A 22,071-nucleotide genomic window follows, 5' to 3' on the forward strand; every position below is an offset into this window, starting at 1 on the left:
TGTCCCTAAAGTTTGAAAGTGATCACATTAACAATCATCTTTTTGGTTCATAAACAGTCAATTACAGCCCAAAGAATATGAGAAAATTAAAATCGTCTTGTAATATATATTTTTATCCGAAAAATTTCAGCTCCAACTCGCCAGATCTAAAAAGAAATGTAAAAACTGGGTTACTTTTACAACAGTCTCATTTTCATCAATTACTTGTTTCAAATGCAGTTGAATTCGTATTTACTTCAATACGAAATTTTTGTTGCATTTAAGGATTACTAATAGTGTCTGGGGTTCCAGTTACACCAAATCTAAACTTCCATCTGTACCGAAATCCACACTTTCAGCCGTCTGTATCCTCATCCTCCTAGCTCTTTGCATCTTGAATGTCTGGTTGAAGAGCACAGTGCACAGCATGATGGTTTTCAGGGATTTAAAGAAGTAGGGACATCAAGTCCTTGTCTTTTGCAGCAGCAATCTTTCTGCTCAAAAATGGTTCAAATGGCTCTGAGCACTATGGGACTTAACGTCTGAGGTCATCAGTCCCCTAGAACTTAGCACTACTTAACCCTAACTAACCTGAGAACATCACACACTTCCATGCCCGAGGCAGGATTCGAACCTGCGACCGTAGCTGTCGCGCGGTTCCAGGCTGAAGCGCCCAGAACTGCTCGGCCACTGCGGCCGGCAATCTTTCTGCCATCAGGACACAAGCACTCCGTATTTTGTAAGAGTGAATAAGCTGTAATCCGACTGAAATTTGTTGCTATACTGTGTCTCCACGGTCGTCCAGTCCTTTTGGTCAAAACCTCAATTTCCTAGTAGTATTTTTTTTTTTAAATTGTGTAATGCCAGGCGTCTAGGTCTCCATTTACATGACACAAGTTTTGCGAAATTTCTTCTTCTGTCCAGATGTCCACATGTGTTTCTTAGCTAAATTTGAAGCTGATGCCTGTGAATCTCGAAAATCTTCCCCAGTAATCCTCTGCACACAGAAATGTCCCTTCACTGGGACCTTTTATACCAGTGTGTATCAGTCCCCTGGAGTAAAGGCATAGACCGTTCTTCTATTTTCTTTCCCAGTAACGCCAAATACTCACATGTATTCTTTACAGACGAATAAAAAAACTGGTAGAAGACGACCTCGGGGAAGACCAGTTTGGATTCCGTAGAAATTTTGGAAAACATGAGGCAATACTGACCCTACGAATTATCTTAGAAGATAGATTAAGGAAAGGCAAACATACGTTTCTAGCATTTATAGACTTATAGAAGCTTTTGACAACGTTGAATGGAATACGCTCTTTCAAATTATGAAGGTAGCAGGGGTAAAATACAGTGAGCGAAAGGCTATTTACATTTTGTACAGAAATCAGATGTCAGTTATAAGAGTCGAGGCGCATGAAAGGGAAGCAGTGGTTGGGAAGGGAGTTAGACAGGTTTGTAGCTTCCAAGATGTCGCAAATATATCAGAAAATGGTTTCACAAAAATCCTTACTGAAATACCGTTCGTATTCTTCATGCAATATGCATACGGTAGCTTTCTTTTATTTCCACTGTTAGAAACTCTACTCTTTCCATACGCTATGTTTACCATGCAGAAGCCCGCATAAAAAGCAGTTCGCTGATTATAGTTCTTAAATTGCCTGTTGACTTCTGTCTCTGGTTCTTCGGCCGACGTTTGTTTGGCGATTTTTCTGACGTTTCGCCAGCACGGGTGGCTGGCATTGGCAAAGCTTCACCCTCCATTCACTGCTATTGGTGGACTGGACTCGAGCTCGTTCCAACTTCCAGTGGCATTTCCGTGGTCATTGCCGCTACGGTTCTTCCCTTGCTACGTGCAAGTGTTGTTCGTTGCAATGGGAATCCAGGATCCGCTCACCTTGAGGGCTTCTTCTTTCTTGTTGAAGCTATGATCATGTTCGTGTGTTTCTATAGCTTCCCTGAACAAGCAAGTGCTGCAGTCCTTCTGTACAGCTAGAACTTCCGTGATAGACAGTTTTAGTATGTGGTCGTCGGTCTCACACAGCGCGAGCTCTACCACGGACGGTTTATCCTCCCACCTCAACTTGCAATGCCACTTATGTTCTGTGATCTTGACGCAGATTGATCGTAGAGTCATTCCAACACAGACTTTTCCTCGTGCACGTGGCATGAGGTACATTCCCGATATTGCAAGTGGGTCCCTCTGCTGCTTATAGTTCCCTAATTTATAAAACTCAGCGAAGAGATTATCCTTATCATTAACTATAAGTGTGAGATATTCGCAACTGTTGACTTCACAGCTCAATCGGGACTGCTACCCTGCTCCCTTGCTGGAACAGACTTGATACTTTTTTCACTCACGTAGTCTTGTCCCAAGTTTCTTCGTCCTTATATCTATCTTTTCTTCCAGTCACCTTCGTTTCTTGCACGTTTTCTGGATTTTGCACATCTGTTAGACACAGAGTCACCTTCACCGTGAGTCACGACGTCCACATCAAAACATGTGACTGTAGGCGCGTATGTTATTGGCTACCACTAGCTGACGTAATACTGTTACCTTTTGACTTAGCTCCCTCTCATACTACAGACGTGCAATTCAGTATCATCCCAAAATCTTTCATTTGTACAGTCTGAGAGTATGGGTGGATGATAATTATTCATACACTGTTGGGTAACAAATATATAACAGTAATATCTAAATAATGTCCATAACTTATTTTTTAACAATTTGTTGGTTAACTCTATCTTGTACTGTAGCACACAAGTTACGCAAGATGCATGGGTCGTTTAGAATACATATGTCAGAGATTACACAAAAATTCGGGTTTCCTAGTTCAGACGTGTCCAGTCCGACTCTTCAATAGCACAGAGACGTGTCCATACGCGTAAATCACCACACTTTATTACAAATAATATATCTCAATTTCCACCCAATAACTCAATACATTGCATCAACACCAGGAATAAGAACCATCTCCATAAAGACCTAGAATCTCTTACTTTGGCCCAAAAAGGTGTCGAATATTCAGGAAGACACATTTTCAATAAATTGCCAGCAACCATAAAAAAAACCTGGTTTCAGATAAAGCACGGTTCAATCAGAGTTTGAAAGACTTTTTGATGGGCAACTCTTTCTACTCTATAGATGAATATCTTAACAGGGACGGTTAGAACAGCTTAAGTAAAAATGTCTGTTAGATTTCAGTTTTGGCAGCGCTCGGTCACAACAATCAAGATTAGGCTTTTTGTGTATGATAAATTTATCAAAAGTGCGTAACAGTAAAAATGTCTGTTAGATTTCAGTTTTGGCAGCACTTGGTCACAACAATCAAGATAGGCTTTTTGTGTATGATAAATTTATTAAAAGTGCGTAACAATGTTTCATTCTGACAGTGTATTAATTTTGTAAATATTACAGATCCATTTACTTCAATGTGTTCACGTATTTTGACAATCTCCTGACAAATGGTCGGGGTAATAAGTATTATATTCAAGTGTTTTATGTTATACTCTCTAACATGTTCCACACCCACGAGAATGGTCTCATTTACGGGTCTATGGAACGAAAACTGAATTTAACCTAATCCAAACAGGACGGCCACAAGAGTTTGAAGAACGGACATCATGTCGCCCCCGCAGAGCCATACGCGGTTGGTCGACGATCTATTGGTAATCACGTCGCCGTCAATTTGAGTGTGAGCGTCGTTCTTACAGATCTGTACAGAGACAAAATATGCACGACCGACAACGCATCAAGCGCCTATCCGTGACTTTTCTCTACTCAGTGTGTGTGTACACCGATACAGAGAAAGTGGACAACTTAACTTTAAGTAATCTGTGAACAGCCATCAGAGACCCACCGGTTACCCCCCGCTCTCAAGCCGCATCTGAAAGTGATCCCTTTTACGCTCACTTGCGTCTTGTCATCGAACAGTAGCAGCTCGATGTCCTTGGTCAGGACACCCACCTCTTGCGTCCTCTGGCACCTCTTCCCGTTCTACGTACCTGGCGAGGTTCACCCTGGCCCTCTGCCCGCCGCTGAGTGTGATGCCCTTCTCTCCCACCAGCGTCTTGTCCCCGTACGGCAGCAGTTCAAAGTCCTTGGACAGGGCGCACACCTCCACCACCTTCTGGTACTTCTTCTTGTCGTAAGGCTGTCCGAACAGGATGTTCTGCCTCACAGTGCCCACGAATATCCACGGCTCCTGGCTCGCATATGATATCTTCCCTCCGATCTTGAGCTTTCCAGATGTTGGTGACAGCTCGTTTATAAGCACATACAACAGGGAGCTCTGAAAAGAAAAAGAGAGGAAAATTAATTCACCATTCTTTTTATGCGATCTTTCGGTCTCAGCTTGCCATTCCATGAATTGAAATTATTTATGCCACCCGGAATAAATATTATAAGACCATTACTGATCACCCTCTTGCTGGTAGGCTTCTTACTTATGTTTCCATTTATTTACTATTACACCAACAGGCGAACGAGTTACATTACCGTACGTACCTTCACAGTGTGGCGGAATAGGACAGTAAAAATCAGTTTTGTGTTACGTTTTTAATGAGGTTACGTGTACGAGAATGGGACATCGTGATATGTTTTTGAGCACGTTTTGTGGAATGAATAAAGGAATATGAGTTATTACTTGAAAAAATATGTACAGTTCATATCACTTTGACGAACAAAGCTACAAGAAAATCATTCACGTTGGTCAATGTTCCCCTGGTACTAAACGACATTTGCTTGATACCTTTTTTTTGTTTTTGGCCAAAATTATTTGGGGTGTTCAAGATAAATGGGACAGCGTGTGTAATAGTATAAGCCACACAAACATTTATGGATGGCAAATGTGTAAAAGGCTAGGTTGTATCGACATGTTTCTAAACTGTGTTACTTGCAGGAAGCAACTGTCGCGTCGCACTTCAGGTGTGGTCTAGTGTGCATACTCAATGAAACGTGCAACGTCTTGCTACTTTCTGTCTATATATGTCTCAAAGCACAGCGAGTGTAGTGCTAAAGCCTTACAAGAAAAACTGATAGAGAGCACGTAGCTTAAGTTATATACAAGTGAAATAAAAATTATCTAATCCGTAAACGAACATTGCCATTTAGCAGAGAAAGTTTTCTTATTTTTTATTTTTCTTAGTTGCCGTTTCTAAATTTTCCCTGCACCATAGAAGCAATTGTAGGCCGTGTTCCACAGTTTGCCTTATTTGTTACCAAGCACTGTACATTCTTGTAAATACGAGGAGCACTCGATATGCAATGCAACACTTTTTTCCTCGGCCAGTTTTGTTTAGAAAATGCAGGGTTTGTTGTGAGACATCGTGTAATATTCTGGCTTTAGCCCATAACGGTTTCATGAGGCTCCAGTAGGTGGCGGCTCTTTACGTAACCTTCAAGATGGCGTCTGTAACGGAGGTGCCTTCCAGGCGGCAGTGCAAAAAAAATGAGTCGTTGGACGAGGCGTCTGTCATCATCGCAACGAGGTCAGGCAAACCTGTCCAGTCTCCCTCGTGCCGGCCGACCGCACGCACCTGTGACGTATGCGTGTTCGTCTCCAGAAAAATCCAAATGAATTTCTGCTGCTTCTCCATGACAACGCAAGGTCTCACACAAGTCTGCGCAACCGAGAGAAACTCTGAAAACTTGATTGGACGGTTCTCCATCCCCCATACAGCCCGGATATCGCACCTTCCGACATCCATGCGTTTGGCTCTATTAGGCTTGGACACCGTGGGAAGCGGCAAGTGGATGATGGGGAGGTTACTGATGCAGCAAGACGTTGGCTCCGACGTCGACCAGTAGAGTGCTACCATGCCGATGTGCAGGCCCTCCCAGTAGGGTGCCGTTGGCTCGTCACATTGAATGTAGATTATGTTGAAAAATAGGGTTTTGTAGCAAAAATAGCGGGAAACAATATGGTGTACTGGAATCCTAAATAAAACGTACCTCCATTCAGAAAAGAAAATGCACACTACTGGCCATTAAAATTGCTACACCAAGAAGAAATGCAGATGATAAACGGGTATTCATTGGACAAATATATTATACTAGAACTGACATGTGGTTACATTTTCACGCAATTTGGGTGCATAGATCCTGAGAAATCAGTACCCAGAACAACCACCTCTGGCCGTAATAACGGCCTTGATACGCCTGGGCAATGAATCAAACAGAGCTTGGATGGCGTGTACAGGTACAGCAGTCCATGCAGGTTCAACACGATACCACAGTTCTTCAAGAGTAGTGACTGGCGTATTGTGACGAGCCAGTTGCTCGGCCACCATTGACCAGACGTTTTCAATTGGTGAGAGATTTGCAGAATGTGCTGGCCAGGGCAGCAGGCGAACATTTTCTGTATCCAGAAAGGCCCGTACACGACCTGCAACATGCGGTCGTGTATTATCCTGCTGAAATGTAGGGTTTCGCAGAGATCGAGCGAAGGGTATAGCCACGGGTCGTAACACATCTGAAATGTAACGTCCGCTGTTCAAAGTGCCGTCAATGTGAACAAGAGGTGACCGAGACGTGTAGCCAATCGCACCCTATACCATCACTCCGGGTGATTCGCCAGTATGGCGATGACGAATACTCGCTTCCAATGTCCGTTCACCGCGATGTCGCCAAACACGGATGCGACCATCATGGTGCTGTAAACAGAACCTGGATTCATCCGAAAAAATGACATTTTGCGATTGGTGCATCCAGGTACGTCGTTGAGTACACCATCGCAGGCTCCCCTGTCTGTGATGCAGCGTCAAGGGTAACCGCAGCCATGGTCTCTGAGCTGATAGTCCATGTTGCTGCAAACGTCGTCGAACTGTTCGTGCAGATGGTTGTTGTCTTGCAAACGTCCCCATCTGTTGACTCAGGGATCGAGACGTGGCTGCACGAACCGTTACAGCCATGCGGATAAAATGCCTGTCATCTCGACTCCTAGTGATACGAGGCCGTTGGGATTGAGCACGGCGTTCCGCATTACCCTGTGGAACCCACCGGTTCCATATTCTGCTAACAGTCATTGGATCTCGACCACTGCGAGCAGCAATGTCGCGATACGATAAACCGCAATCGCGATAGGCTACAATCGGACCTTTATCAAAGTCGGAAACGTGATGGTACGCATTTCTCCCCCTCACACGAGGCATCACAAGAACGTTTCACCAGGCAACGCCCGTCAACTGCTGTTTGTCTATGAGAAATCGGTTGGAAACGTTCCCCATGTAAGCAAGTTGTAGGTGTCGCCACAGGCGCCAACTTTGTGTGATTGCTCTGAAAAGGTAATCATTTGCATATCATAGCATCTTCTTCCTGTCGGTTAAATTTCTTGTCTGCAGCACGTTATCTTCGTGGTGTAGCAATTTTAATGGCCAGTAGTGTATTTCATTACTTATTGGAAGTCCCTCGTAAAATTGTATTGTTTATAAATAATTGCTTCTGCGGCACAAAAGTAAAAAGAATCCAATGTTCATTACCTTTCCACACCCAACAGGTCCCACAATGGCACATAGCGTGCCGGGTAAGACGTTGAGGTTTATGGACGAAAGGGATGGGCTGGCGCCGTCCCATGTGGCTGACGCCTCCTGTAATGATACCTCTCCTTTAGTGGCTCCTCCGCTCCTGTCCTCTACAGTCGCCTCCGGCTTCACAAGGAACTCCTGTAGGCAAAAAGGAAACGCAAAGGTTTTCATAGAACTTGAAGAAAAGGAAGGTGCTGCAGCACTAGAATTTGGAGTGTAATCGGAAGAAAGGAAAATAGAAAAGAATAAGACTTAGCAGTCAATGCAGAACCACATAAAAATTTCCCCACAAACATGTGAGGAAACATTGGCCATAGGGGCACGATGGCCAACGTATTATTTCGCTAAACTGCCGTTAGAATACGCATCCACAAGGAGCTTGATCGGAACATTACCGTTGTTTACGAGCACAAAAATGGGTCAGTGCATTTAGGTTTGTATAACAAGGAAGATCATGTGTTTTATAATTTCTTGTTGCTGAAAGTACATTTAGCTTACTCAAGATTTTCTTGTGCGTGTGCGCTTACTAAGCGAGTAACTACAACGAATACAGTCCATAGATTTAGTATTATTTTGACACTAAATCTTTAAAACGTTTCCGTCAACGATCTAAAATAATTCCAATATGGCAATGGGGCTCAATGCCCCACTTAAAAAAGGGCAGCCGCCCCACAGGTCTCACCTGCCCCACTGTCCTGTAAGTAAGTGTGTCGCTGACCGGGATAAGTAAACCCACTTGTTTCTAAGTGAACGGAGAGGAGGCAACTGTGGGATCAGCGCGGACCCCACGGTATCCTTAATAAAAGTCCTCTTTCTAGTAGAAACGTGGGTACTGCATTAGAGAAAAATTCTTTTTGTAGGCTTTTCACCTGCTACTGCATGCGTGTATTGCCTTCTGATTGACCTCTTTTCTTTCATAGAAAAATGGAGTGCTTTTATAAGGACGAAAATGGTCTAAAAGAGCTACAGAGCCGGCAACGAGATGAACCGTGTAGTAGTGATGATGGTCCTTAAGAGTTGTGTAGTGAAGTGGAAGACAATGTCGAAATTCATGATGTCGAAATTCATTATGTCCTCCCTGAGGATGAAACCTCAAACCCAAATCGTTTTTCACCAGCTCAGCCTTCCTCATCCTCTGACGATGACTGTAGAACTCTCGATTTGGGGAAAGACTAAACAACTATTTAGAAAACACGACTCTACCGTCCCAGGAGATGCTAAGGTTGCTGTCACCGAGGTGGACTTATTTTCACAGTTTATAATCAACGCAATGGTTGAGGCACTGTCCGTTACACCAACGAAGAAATAACCCAAATGACATCTACATCTGAACCTGGTCGGTCATTCATGGGGCTCAAGAATGCAATTGAACTGAAGGCTTTGGCTGGTCTCTTGTTCCTCTCAGGAGTGCTGAAAGATTCAAAGCTAAGTCTTGATGGCATGTATAGTCGGAGGATTGGCACCACAGTATTTCGTTGTGCGATGTCGGAGATAAGACTGAAATTTTTGTTGCGGGGATTGAGACCGTGAACAAAGCCGTGAAGAAAGAAAACAAAACGATAAATTCGCTCCTTTCCGAGAATTGTGGAAAACCCGACAAATAAGTTTTAAAACTTATATCTGGTTGTCACGTAAGGGCGTTTTATTTCTACGGTGGGATCTCGTACACTGGAGAAGGCATCGTAGAACAAAAGAAAGATTAATTAGTGCCAAACCAATACGTACTGAATCTAACGGAAAAGTTGAATGGCAGTCATCGCAACATCACCGTCGGTAACAGGTTCTACTCATAGGAATTAGTAGAACAGCTGCAAAGAAAGAAACTAACACTGGTAGGAACCCTCCTGAAAAATAAGAAAGAGATTCCATCTTCCTTCATCTCAACGAAGGAGATACCACCGAGCAGTTCAAGGCTCCTGTTTCAGTCTGACAAGATGATGGCTGCTTTCAATGAGAAACCGAAAGAAATACGATATTTCGTCTACCATTCATGATGAAGGCGAGGTAAGTCCAGTATCTGGAAAACCGGAAATTGATGGATTTCACAACGTGTCAAAAGGAGTGTATGTGAGTATGACAAACTTTGCCACAATTACTCAACGAAAAGAACAAAAATAAGAACTTTGTACTGGTATTTTTGGCTCTTGTTTATGGCTGGGCTTCCCACCTGTCTATTTTGCCTCTGTAGATGTTACGGTCTGCAGTGTCCCGAATTGTGAGCTGAGCACCAGTAAGGTCTCTTCGTACTTGTTCGGCCCATGTCATACATTTAAGGTTTTCAGGGGCTGTGAGTATCTGGCGTGTGAGTCTATACACAAGGATTCTGTGTCCATAGAATTTAAGGCGTCTTTTTCTAATGTCAGTAGCAATATCCGAATTTTGCTCTGTAGTTTTGTTGGTTTGCAGTCTATACCAAACTTCAGTTTTTCGTGGTCCAAGCATTTTCCTAATAACCTTTCGTTCTTTTTTTCGTAGATTTTGTAATACCATCTTGTTATGGAGTGACAAGGTTTTTGCTGCGTCTCGGGTTTAATGACAGTGCTGTAGTGCCTGATTTATGCATGCATGGACATGCACTTTTTTGTTGTAAAGATGGTGTGTTCGACCGTAGGCTCTCTTTAGTTTCTGTGCTTGAGTTTCTTGAGACTATTTATCTAGTCCAATGGGTTCCATTATTTCCCCCAGGTGCCGGCCGCTGTGGCCAAGCGGTTCTAGGCGCTTCAGTCCGGAACCGAGCTGTTGCTACGGTCGCAGGTTCGGATCCTGCCTTGGGCACAGATGTATGTGATGTCCTTAGGTTAGTTACATTTAAGTAGTTCTAAGTCTAGGGGACTGATGACCTCAGATGTAAAGTTCCATAGTGCTTAGAGCCATTTGAACCATTTTTTCACCCAGATATTTAAAATGTGGAACTCTGTTTATCCGTCCATATTTTGTGGTGAGATTCTGTGTGTTTAAGAGCGTACACATTAATTCCATTTTCTCAAAAGAAATTTGCAAGCCAACCTTCTCGGCTAATTCCTTGAGTATTTCTATTTGATGGATTGCATTTTGTTCATTGTCTGTCAAAATTGAGAGGTCATCGTATTTTTATTATATTTTTCATTTTATTTGTGAAGGCTACACGAAGTTTTGTTATGAGACTGAACAAGTGGGTATGAATAATACCACTACAGTGGAAACGGTGATTCATTTCATTAGTTTATATTGGATGTCAAATTTCTGTTTTATTTTGGTTTAGCCGGCCACTGTGGCCGAGCGGTTCTAGGCGCTTCAGTTTGGAACCCTGCTGCTGCTACGGTCGCAGGTTCGAATCCTGCCTCGGGCATGGATGTGTGTGATGTCCTTAGCTTAGTTAGGTTAAAGTAGTTTTAAGTCTAGGGGACTGATGACCTCAGGTGTTAAGTCCCATAGTGCTTAGCGCCATTTGAACCATTTTGGTTTATTTATTTATCTATTTTTTTAAGTGAAGCTACTAAGCGACAACTGTTTTACACGTTGCAGTGTGACAGTGCTGTTAGCAATTTATTTTGTAGATGGGTACGAATATTTTCTGTAGAATGTTTAAAATAATATTTGTATAACCTGAAGAGTACGATTATGTTGCTGTTTTATGTTACTGATTGGTTTATTTCTCCTAAGCATGCCACCATCCTCCCACAGCAACTTCTATGCAGTGCGACTGGGTAAGGTCCGTGAAGACCCCACTGTGCTTCATGTTTTCTGTCCCCCCCCCCCCCCCCCCCATGTACCATCGGAGGGTTAACATTAATAGGTCAGACATAGTTGACGACTATATCATATCCAATGTCATTTTTATGTAAGCAAATTGTGTCCTGCGCTGATTTTAAAGCTGTAACATCAATGGGTTTCTTTTTCTCCCTTCCTTCCAAAACTCGTAACTTACGTTTAAGTATTCAACTAAAACGATTGTTATATAAAATTGAAATTATTAGTTATGGAGCATTGAGGACATAATTTTTCAAGTGCTTATCTTTGAATGTGGTCCTGTTTTTTACTTGTTTTCATTCTTCCGATTTATTTTTGGAGTGGTTCGAAATTATAAAATGAAAACTGAAAGAGGATGTGTTCCAAAAGCAAGTACGAAATTAGAAATGACAGAAGGAAAACGGCTTGAATGATCGGTTAGGGGAAGTGAGCAAAGAGCTTAACAGTAACAGAAAAACTTTAAAGGAGGTGCTGTGACAAACTAGAAGAATTAGAACCTTCTGAAACAGCAACAAATTATGGAATGGATATAGCTTCACAAAAATGCTTCAGGTGGCATATATCTCTGATTTGTTCTGCTTTATTTAATATTTTCACTATTTCAATAGCAGTTTTTTGACAAACTGAACAATGTATTGCTAAGACTGAAACTGAGCCCTGTTGACATCTGGAATATAGATGAAACTGGACTCATCACAGTCCAGGGGTCTAACAAAAAGTCACTCGAAGGGGATTACGTCACAAAGAGCGGGTAACATCTGCTGAAAAAGGATGACTTATCACTATGGTTTTAGTTGTTAGTGCAGTAAGCAGTTACGCCCTTCCCATTTCTGATATTCCATAGTGTTCAGTTCAAGACCCCTTTTATCAGACACGTTTCTGTTGTGATGAAAGGTGGTGCCTCTACCTTTCAGGGTGAATGACAGAACGTAGCTTCTTGAAGTAAATGCACCGTTTTGTATAACATGTTCCGTGTTGCAAAGATTAGATTAGATTACATTAGATTAGATTAGACCATCGTTGCACGGTACTAATTGACAATCATACTTCCCATTCAACCGCTGAAGTCTAGCTTTTCTCAAGGAAAATGGTGTCACACTTTAATCTTTCCCTGCTCACTGTAACAATAAACTACAGCCCTTGGATAGAAGTATTTAGGGCACCTTTAAGAAGTTTGTAAACTCAATTTGCGATGCACTGGTGACAGCAAACAAATAACCATTGACAATATACGACCTCCCAGGAATTGTGAAAACTGCCCTTCCAAACGGAATTACGACCAGAATTATACGGGTTGGATTCAAAGTACCAGACAATTTCCCCATGAACAGGAACATTGCCACGGATAATGACTTTCTGTCTATACTATTGATTGTGGGTTAATTGCTGAAACTGGCTCTTTAAATGCTCTAGAACACAATTTTAGGCGTATGCTGTCATTAAGAAGACCTCTTAAGTTAAACGTCATATCAACTCATCAGTCTTGCTTCCCAACGCCTGAAGAAGAAAGGGCATTCGAAAAATCGCCTCAGGGGAAAAGACAACAAACAAACGAAAAATAACTTCAGCAATACTGACTGCCACACCAGTGGAAGATACGTTACAGTTCGAAAAATAAACCTCCATAGACCGACTTTAAAAAGAAATATGGATGTTCCGCGTAAGAATGATATTTTAACAACGTTAACACAATTTACGACTGTAGTTTCTGTCATAAAGCTGTAGGAAAGTGATTGTTAAAGTCGATTTGTTTGCAAGTATATAACCAATGTGATAACTGAATCAAATAATATAATCATATTGGCCAACTTGTCCCGACAGCTGGAGTAACTTAACCCGTGTGTGCGGTAGGTTGGCCTAGGTGGTATTACTGCACAAAATATTTTTATGCGTAGAAAAACAATGACAAGCTTATGTGAAAAAGTGGTGAAACAATACACCAATGTTTTCACAAAGAAATACCAATGTAAACGTGAGCCGTGCGTGGCTCGTGTTCCCGCCATCATGTATTTTACACCCTTTTTTTTACGTACTTCCACCTCACTATGTTAATTTAAATTACTAATGTCAGTGAGTTGCTGCTTTGCCTGACGATGAGTGGCGTTAGTAGCGCGTATCGATATATCCCCTCTCGTAGTAGTATCTTTGCTCGACTGCTATTACTTCCCGGTCGTTGTCTGTCGTAAGGGAGTTCGGGTGGCGAGTTCGGGTCTGTCAGTCAGTTGGAACACGTCTGGAGCGCAGCCCGGACCTGCCAGTAGATGAGTTGCAATGCGGCACTAGTGCAGTCGGGTTGCAGCAGCGAAGTCTGCATCGACATGGCTCGCCCGACCGTTACCGCCACGCATCACTTGAGCCGGGCCACGGTCTTGGTGGATCGTCGGTCGGTCGTCCTACCGGACATCGCGTATTGGTTCTCCGATCGTCCATGAGTCGGCTGTGTGTGTGTGTGTGTGTGTGTGTGTGTGCGCGCATCGAATGCCGATTTGTCTCCGTGAGTGCTTAGTTACTGTTGGGTATCGTTCAGCTCTTTGTGCAAGTGTTTGTCAGGTTGTGTGTGTAGTTGGCGTTATTTTCACTTACGACTATTTTAGATGTTATCGGCATTCTGAGAGGAGTCGGTCGGTTCGTGCGGACCAGGGAAGCTATCTCCGCACGGTGCAGTCGGATGGGTCCGCTGGCGGTCCCTGCGCAGTGTCGGAGAGTGTGTGGAGCTGTCCGATCGCTACGAGCTTCGTGGCTCACCGACCCAGGAAGTCAAAGTTGAGTGGTGTCTTAAGTACCCAAGCCACGTCTGTTCACCTTGGGTCGTTCGTTTCGGTGGTTCGTCGTTGGGGAGCTTTTTCTGTGAGCAACAACGAGTGGTTGTAGTGGTCAAATCGGGACCGCCATGCGGTGGAAGTAACTATATTGGTTCACTACAATTCAAGCGCACCAGCGGAATTTTCTGCCTTGTGGCCGTTAGTGTTCTGGTTACCTGAGCTGGCCACTGACGTATTTCAGGCAGTGTCCTCTCCTCACCTGTTGTCGCTGTCCAACATGGTGTGTAGTTTTGACAGCTTAATACATATACATATTTGATTGTGCATAATTACGTCCGTAATATTTTTGTGTTTGAGTTCTCATGTACCGATTGGTGGCAAGCAAGTCCTTTTGTCGGTCGGTCCGTGGCTGTCCCTTGATTCGGCTCACTACCTGTGTCACCCAAGTGATCGAGGGCAGACCGACCCCCTGGAGGTTTCTGAGTGCCGTTGTCTTTACTGTCTTTCTCACCGGTGCTTAATTGTCTGTTTATAATCTATCATAGCCAGCGATTTAAAAAATTTCTTGGTTTTACTGTGTTTAATGTGAACCAAAGGCCTTCAGCCGCATAGAAGTAAGTTTGAATTCCGGCAAGTGGATATTTGCTGAAAGGTTATTGCCGTTGTGTTTTGGTTCTTTTAGCGCGGTTTCAGATACTTAACACGTAAGGCTTATGGTTATATTTTTTTAAATTTTGGCGTTGCAGTCCGGAATCGCGGGACTGCCACGGTTGCAGGTTCGAATCCTGCCTCAGGCATGGATGTGTGTGATGTCCTTAGGTTAGTTAGGTTTAAGTAGTTCTAAGTTATAGGGGACTTATGACCTAAGATGTTGAGTCCCATAGTGCTCAGAGCCATTTGAACCAATCCTCTAGGGTCTAACCGATATGGTCACGAGAGCAAGAGGGGCGCTGCAGGCGATGTCACGTTGTTAGTAAAGATACTTGCGTCGGTCATCCGCTGTCATAGACTATTAACGCCAAATTTCGCCGCACTGCCCTAACCGATACGTTCGTAGTACGTCCCACACTGTTTTCTACTGGTATTTCAGCCAGTGTTGCTCGTCTGTTAGCACCGACAATCCACGTAAAAACCGAGGCCATCGGTCACTGCGTTGTCCATATTGAGAGGCAATGCCTGAAATTTGGTATTCTCGGCACATTCTTGACACTATGGATCTCAGAATACTGAGTTCCGTAACGACTTTCGAAATGGAATGTCCAATGCGTCTAGCTCCAACTACCATTCCGCGTTCAGAGTCTGTTAATTCTGGTCGTGTGCCCACAGTTACGTCTGAAACCTTTAACAAATGACAGCTCCGGCACTGCGCTGCTTCTCTGCATCTTGTTTACGCAATACTACCGCCATCTGTATGTGTGCATATAGCACCTCAGTGTGTAACAACAAATACAAATAGCTATTAAATAGTAAATACGCAGTAGTCAACTGCTAGAATGAATAACGGTAACCAACAAAATGTTTCATCTCAGTACGTTACAACGGAGACGGGAAGTGAAATTTGATGAGGTGCACGATACTTTTAGCTCCAGTACCTCTAACTGAATGCAGGCCAGCAACAGCATTGTAGGACTCTGTTACGGTAAAAGAACATGATGAATTCTTGCAGCACTTGGCATGCAGAGGAGATCTTTCTCGCTAGTAGGGATCTTAAGCGTTATGGAGAAGCACAACATCTATTTGCAAGTTTAATGCTCGTCATCTACTCTCAGAGGATGGATGCTGCTACGATACAGCCGAGCACTAAGTTTAACCGGAGACCCGTATCCTTGAAACCTAGGTACTCAGAAAGTGGCCCTGAGAATCCTCCTAAAATTTTATTGGATTATTTCATGTTCACGCTGTACATGTGAGGTGATTCACCACAGTGTTTATCTCAAACAAAGTATAACAGCTGGTTCTAGATGAAAATTTGGTAACGTTTGACTGAAGGATTAACGATACTCGTGTTGAATCAGTTATGTCACACAACTACCTAAGAGCTCCAGTGTTTTGGTTCGCACGATACTTGAAAAGTCTATATGTCTACGCTTATACCCAAAGTCTTGATATCGTTTCCCTTCCAGGTTAGCACAGTGCTGACTGTTATACAGTTGTGTGATTTACGAATGAACGTCAGGAAAATATCTGAAATTTAGGTGGGAAGCTTAGAAAGAAAGATACTGCTTTTACTGAGAAAACCAACTGTTACACTTTAGGGTAAGGCCGACGACGTACCGCTCCCGTGTCGATTGTAGGGATGTCTTCGATAACCGACGTGTTACATGACTGCAGCCGGCCGAAGTGGCCCTGCGGTTAAAGGCGCTGCAGTCTGGAACCGCAAGACCGCTACGGTCGCAGGTTCGAATCCTGCCTCGGGCATGGATGTTTGTGATGTCCCTAGGTTAGTTAGGTTTAACTAGTTCTAAGTTCTAGGGGACTAATGACCTCAGCAGTTGAGTCCCATAGTGCTCAGAGCCATTTGAACCATTTTTGAACAGGACTGCAAACCATTATTAATCTCCTCGCCCATCCTTCAAAGGAACAGAAAGGTTGTATGGTTCAGCTGAGAGAATATTCCTCAGTAATCTCTCTCGTGAACTTTAAAGTTTTAGGAACTATAGGAAACAGAAAAAGTAGAAAGAGTACTTTGTAAATCTCTGGTTTCATTTACGACCCTCTGACTAGTGAAACGACATGACAGTGATACATATAAATATATACGCGAGTCATTTTAAAGTAATAAAATAATACTTCGCTGCAAATGTAAGTATTTATACACTATCAGATCAAAAGTATCCGGACATCCCTATTCAATGTGGAGTTGACCACTAGATGTTACGAGAGGTGGAGTCGTTGGTATAAAAGGAGGCAGGGAGTATTGAGATAAGCAGTAACAGATGTATGGGTGGGTGAGGAGATCTCAGTGACTTCTAACGTGGAGTAATCATCGGATGTTAATGGCTCTGAGCACTATGGGACGTAACTTCTAAGGTCACCAGTCCCCTAGAGCTTAGAAATGCTTAAACCTAACTAACCTAAGGACATCACACACATCCATGCCTGAGCCCAGGATTCCACACTGTAGCGCCTAGAACCGCTCGGCCACTCCAGACGGCATCGGATGTTATCTGAGTAACAAATCCATCAGGAAAATTTCAGCCCTTCTAAAGGTGTCCAAGCCCAATATTGGTGATGAGATTGCGAAGTGAAAACGCGAAGGACCAACCACAGTTAAACCAAGATCGCACATCTCATGTACTGACGACATCGGTCGTCAAGCAGTGCGGATGGTGGTTGAAAAAAAAATCGCATACAAACATTGGAAGGAATCATTCGTCTTACGCCAGATACCGTTCTTTTTCGGTTACTTGCAGGGAAAGCAGGTTGAAGATCAGTTAAGCAGCATCATACGGGAACTAAGGATGGCCTACAGATTTCGGGGTATTCTCTTAACAACGGTGTTTCATATTGCTGTACACTCTATGATGGCAAACTGAAGATTTATCTTCCTTAGGAACTAATTCCAGCTGCAATAAAACAATTTCACCGATCCCTGCGTGGATGCATTTGAGGATTTAACAAAACCACCATAAAAAAGCATCTGAATTGGAGGATCTGGAACAATTCTCATTTTTTCTTCTGTCTCAGTTCTTCAGTTGTAATTAGATGAGATGTTTCGATCGCTGTGGGTCATCTTCGGATATAAGAGAGAGGTTGCAGCACATTTCAGACAGCTTAGGGTTGGCCCAGATAATGAGGATGCTGAACAACGTACTCCTTAATTTAGTGGGTTCTTCCCCCTCCAGATGCTCCTTTTCAAGAGTGGGGTTGGAAAGATTGGACCATGTGTGGGCTCATATCGATTCTGATGGCTGGTTGAACGTCTCTGGTTTCGTTCCCTAGCGACGACCTTTCAGGCATCTCACCAGGGTCAGCCTTGTGGCCGGCAGCAATGGTCGAGCGGTTCTAGGCACTGCAGTCTGGAACTGCGCGTCCGCTACGGTCGCAGGTTTGAATCCTGCCTCGGGCATGGATGTGTGTGATGTCCTTAGGTTAGTTAGGTTTAAGTAGTTCTAAGTTCTAGGGGACTGATGACCTCAGATGTTAAGTCCGATAGTACTCAGAGCCATTTGAACCTTTTTTTTTTTCAGCCTTGTGGCTTGAAGGGATTTTAACGGCATGTACGGCTTTGTGTGGAATCTTGTATTATGGATTAAGAGAACCCAATGACGTAGCCGCATTCGGGCTTTGAAATGAATCCAAGGACGACAGGTGAAAATTTGCGGCGGACGGGGACTCGAACCGAGAGTTCCTGCTGAACGCGAGCGATCGCCTTGACCGCCTCTGCTTTCCTGGCACACTTTCCATCCGAGCCAAATTTTCATCCTGTCGTACGGAAGTAGCGTCGCTGACAATTCTCCTCCTGCTGGCATCCTGGTTCCCACAGGAGGTCGAACGTAGCGTACGTCCACATTAAAATTGTAATTTTAAGAGCTGTTGTCCTCACAGACACGAAGAGATACACGCGCATATATACAGGGTGTTCAAAGAACGTGTCTAATACTTTGATAGGTGTTAGTACTCATGAATCCGGAAACGCATACTTTCCGAGATAAACACGTGTTTATAGGAAGGGCTGTGCGACGCCTGGTTGCGGATATTAGCGTAGCCGTTGCATTGGCGCTGTGTCAAACGTGTCGGCAGGATACTATGTCTTACTCACAGTAAGTCTGCAGTCAGTTGTGTAGTTCGAGTCGCGTTGTAGGCTGCGTTAGTTTTCGTAGTGTTTGTGTCCCTTATTGTTCAGTACTGTTAACCCTGGTACGTATCGTGGTCTTTTACCTTCTTCCAAACTGTGTTTACTGTTATCGCCGTGTTTTTACGTACAAATGGTGTAGCACATTTACATTTTCTCTCTTCCACCAGTTGTAAGCAATGGAAGGCCAAATAGCAGATATGATGTTCTTCCATGGTTTAGCAAATGTAGCTTGTGAGCCCGTGCCTTCTACGCTGAAAAATATCCACAGTGCAGACTACCCTCTGATAAGCTATTCAGCAGACTTTTGCAGCATCTGAGGGACGCAGGTATTCTTGCACCTCGGAAAGCCCTGCACAGTCCGCACACCTGGTGTGGAGGAGCGTATGCTCTGCTCGGTGGAAGAGACCTCTGGGACCAGTGGGCAGCGATTAGAAGCAGCAGACTTGTCTCACTCTTTTATGTGGGAGGCACTTCATGAACAGTTGCTGTACCCATTTCATCTACAACACGTTCAGACCCTAAGGCCACAAGATCATCATGGCAGGCGTTGGTTCTGTCAACGGCTGCTGCAGAAGTTTGCCGCAGATTCACTGTTCACATCCAAGATTTTATTTACCGATGAGGCAAGGTTCACAAATCACGATGTTGTGAATTTCCGTAACCAGTAGTTATGTATAGATGTAAATCCCCAACCAATTCAAGAAAAAGTGCATCAACATCGATTCTCAATCAGCGTATGGGCAGGCGTACTTGGCGACAGATTAATAAGACCATACGTGCTACATTTACGTCTGCATCTACATGGTTACTCTGCAATTCACATTTAAGTGCCTGGCAGAGGGTTCATCCAACCATTTTCATACTACGTCTCTACCATTCCACTCTCGAATGGCGCCTGGCAAACTGGAACACCTAAATCTTTCCGTTAGAGCTCTGATTTCTCTTATTTTATTATGATGATCGTTTCTCCCTACGTGGGTGGGTGTCAAAAAATATTTTCGCATTCGGAAGAGAACGTTGGTGATCGAAATTTCGTAAATAGATCTCGCAGCAAAGAAGACCGCCTTTGTTTCAGTGACTGCCAACCCAACTCGCGTATCATATCAGTGACACTCTCACCCCCATTGCGGGATAACACGAAACGAGCTGCCCTTTTTCGCACTTTTTCGATGTCCTCCGTCAATCCTACCTGGTAAGGATCCCATACCGCGCAGCAATATTCCAGCAGAGGACGGAAAAGTGTAATGTAGGCTGTCTCTTTAGTGGGTTTGTCGCATCTTCTAAGTGTTCTGCCAACAAAGCTCAGTCTTTGTTTCGCCTTCCCCACAATATTATCTATGTGTTCTTTCCAATTTAAGTTGCTCGTAATTGTAATTTCTAGGTATTCAGTCGAATTGACAGCCCTTAGACTTGTGCGATTTATCGTATACCCAAAATTTATCGGATTTCTTTTACTACACATGTGGATGACCTCGCACATTTCTTTGTTTAGTGCCAATTGCCACTTTTCGCACCATACTGAAATTCTCTCTAGATCATTTTGTAACTGCAATTGATCGTCTGATGATTTTACTAGACGGTAAATTACAGCGTCATCTGCAAACAATCTAAGGGGCTGCTCAGATTATCACCTAGATCCTTTATGTAAATCAGGAACAGCAGAGGGCCTATGATACTACCTTTCGGAATGCCAGATATCACTTCTGTTCTAGTCGATGATTTACCGTCTATCACTACGAACTGTGATTTCTCTGAGAGGAGATCACGAATCCAGTCACACAACTGAGACGATACTCCATACGCACGCAGTTTGATTAATAGTCCCTTGTGAGGAACGGTATCAAAAGCCTTCTGGAAATCTAGGAATATGAAATCGATCTGAGATCCATTGTCGACAACACTCACTACTTCATGGGAATAAAGAGCTAGCTGCGTTGCACAAGAACGATATTTTCTGAATCAGTGTTGGTTATGCATCAATAAGTCATTTTCTTAAAGGTGATTCATAAAGTTAGAGTACAGTATATGCTCCAAAATCCTACTGCAAATTGAGGTCTGTAATTCAATGGGTTACTCCTACTTCCTTTCGTGAATATTGGTGTGACCTGTGCTACTTTCCAGTCTTTAGGAATAGACCATTCGTCAAGTGAGCGGTTGTATATGATTGCTAAGAAAGGCGCTATTGCCGGCCGCTGATGGCCGAGCGGTTCTGGCGCTACAGTCTGGAACCGCGCGACCGCTACAGTCGCAGGTTCGAATCCTGCCTCGGGCATTGATGTGTGTGTTGTCCTTAGGTTAGTTAGGTTTAAGTAGTTCTAAGTTCTAGGGGACTTATGACCTCAGCAGTTGAGTCCCATAGTGCTCAGAGCCATTTGAACCATTTGAAAGGCGCTATTGTGTCTGCATACTCTGAAAGGAACCTGGTTGGTATATCATCTGGATCGGAAGACTTGCCTTTCTTAAATGATTTGTTTCGCAACACCTAAGATATCTGCATTTATGTCACTCTTGCTAACAGCTGTTCTGGTTTCGAAATCTGGAATATTTACTTCGTCTTCTCTCGTGAAGGAATTACGGAAAATTGTATTTAGTAACTCCGCTTTAGTGCCACCATCATTGGTAACGTTTCCATCTCTATCGCGCAGTGACGGTATTTACTATTTTTTTTACATACGACCAGAATCTCTTTGGGTTTTCTACCATATTTTGAGACAATGTTTCATTGTGGAAGTTATTAAAGGCATCTCTCATTGACGTCCCCACAAAGATTAATTGGGGGGCACTATCTGGACTTTCTCAAAGTATTGCCTACCTTCCTGGAGGCTACGCCATTGCAGCAACGATACAAATGTGGCTTATGCATGATGGGCACCAGCGCACTTTCGCCACAATGTGCTCGAACATCCGTCGCAGACATTTCAGGACCACTGGATTGGTCGGGTGGTGGAGGGGGGGGGGGGCACAACATGACCTGCTCGTTCCCCAGACTTCAATCCCCTAGACTTTTGGTTATGCGGATTCTTGAAGGTATTGGACAACACCATACCAGTCAACGATGTGTAGATACTACACGGTCCCGTCTTCAATGCGTGCCAGCAGGTACAACAACAACAGGGTATACTTCAAAAGGTGCTTCATTCCTTCCTCTGGAGGGCAGCTGGGTGCATTGTCGTCATTCGTTATGCTGGACGGCAAAGGGGTGCACTGTCGTGAATGGATGCCACGGTGAACACTCCTGTAAGCACGTGTTTATCACAGAAAGTATGCATTTCCGGACGCATG

General features: G+C 43.6%; 1 protein-coding gene across 1 annotated transcript in view; it reads right to left on the reverse strand.

Moving 5' to 3' along the window:
* Positions 1–22,071, reverse strand: part of LOC124775378 (ATP-binding cassette sub-family C member 4-like) — a 165,394-nt gene that overhangs the window by 97,739 nt on the left and 45,584 nt on the right. The window contains exons 8-9 of the mRNA XM_047250213.1: positions 7,456–7,638; positions 3,982–4,268 (exon numbers count right to left, since the gene is read on the reverse strand). Coding sequence (XP_047106169.1) covers positions 3,982–4,268; positions 7,456–7,638 — 470 coding nt within the window. The remainder of the gene's footprint in view (positions 1–3,981; positions 4,269–7,455; positions 7,639–22,071) is intronic.

This window comes from Schistocerca piceifrons, chromosome 2, assembly GCF_021461385.2.
Source record: "Schistocerca piceifrons isolate TAMUIC-IGC-003096 chromosome 2, iqSchPice1.1, whole genome shotgun sequence".
In the NCBI taxonomy this organism is placed as follows: Eukaryota; Metazoa; Arthropoda; class Insecta; order Orthoptera; family Acrididae; genus Schistocerca; species Schistocerca piceifrons.